General features: G+C 27.0%; 1 protein-coding gene across 1 annotated transcript; it reads left to right on the top strand.

Annotated features, from left to right (window-relative positions):
* Positions 1 to 22: 22 nt before the first annotated feature.
* On the top strand, positions 23 to 717 carry EDI_243020 (uncharacterized protein; the record flags this gene model as incomplete). Its single annotated transcript, XM_001735103.1, has 2 exons — positions 23 to 83; positions 116 to 717. The coding sequence occupies 2 exons, from the start codon at positions 23 to 25 to the stop codon at positions 715 to 717; spliced, it is 663 nt and encodes a 220-aa protein (XP_001735155.1).
* Between the last annotated feature and the right edge of the window lie 566 nt (positions 718 to 1283).

Here is a 1283-nt window from a genome sequence, read left to right as displayed (position 1 = left end):
ATATTATTTATCAGTAGAACAAATGATATTTATGTGTATCAAATTAACACTGAACAACCATCTTCTTCAAAATTTATTAAAAAGTTAGAAAAAGAAGGAAGTTCACCCCATATAGATGATGTAGATCTTATTGAAATGGCTAATAATAAGTTAATTACTGTATCTTGTGATGGAATTGTTGCTATTTGGGAACCTTCTCATTTTAATTTACTTCAAGTTATGGGATTACAAGTTCAATCTACAGAACAAAAGAAACCTTTATTTAATATTAATTCCTTGTTATCATTCTCAAAGGATAATACTGTGACATACTATTTTGCTTATGGTGGATGGATTGTTCAAATGGAAGAAAAGAATGACCAACTCATTGATGTATCACCTAAAAGAATAGACAACGTCTTTGCTTTGCCTTATGGAAGATATAACGTTGATGTCACTCAACTAATCAATGTTACTGGTTCTACTATTTTAGCTATTACAGCAGAAAGTGGCACAATTTATATTCTTGAAAATGTTAAAGAAAAAAAACATGATGTTCTTAAATTCGTAGAAACCAGAAAATTAAATAGTAAAATCACTGCTGTTCATATGCTTGATGATGAAGATGGCTCATTTATTATAACAACTAACGACGGAACAGTATTAATGTTGAAAGACTCTATGAAGGAAATGAAAAGAAGACAAGCATTATTTATGAATGAAATGCAAGGATTCTAAATCATGTTCTTAGTTCTTTTATTTAGTTTTTTTTTTTGAGTTGAGCAAAAGACAATTACATCTTTGGTTCTTATTAAAAACTTGAAACACACCATAAGATACTTGTTTAGTTTGTGTTAGCATATCTATATTCTTAACACCAAGAATGAAACGTATAGAATGAAGTCAATTCAAGGAATTAATAATCTTATAATGGTAGTTAATTAAAAAAAGAAACAACTCATAATGAATAAATACATTTTTGTAAAACGAAAAATGATGAAGAATTTGATAACTAAAACATAGGATAAGTCAATTCAGTTGTTCTAATACATTCATCACTTATTTAATCCATAGAAATAAGTTGAATAAAATTGGCATTAAAAGTATTCTGACTCATTCTTAATATGTTGAGATTATGAGGCAAAACAAAAGAAATGAAAGTGATGTTTTTATTATTTGGTGTTATGTATTAGGATAACAACCTAATATTTGTCATACAATAACACTATCATTTCAGTTGATCTTAAGAGAAAGGAAATAAGCAATGAGTGTTTTAACAAAATTACATAAGAATAACATTTATA

This window comes from Entamoeba dispar, genomic scaffold, assembly GCF_000209125.1.
Source record: "Entamoeba dispar SAW760 scf_1105229458887 genomic scaffold, whole genome shotgun sequence".
NCBI classification, from domain to species: Eukaryota; Evosea; order Mastigamoebida; family Endamoebidae; genus Entamoeba; species Entamoeba dispar.
The sequence above is the reverse complement of the archived record's forward strand: the minus strand, read 5'-3'. Positions and strand labels throughout refer to the sequence as shown.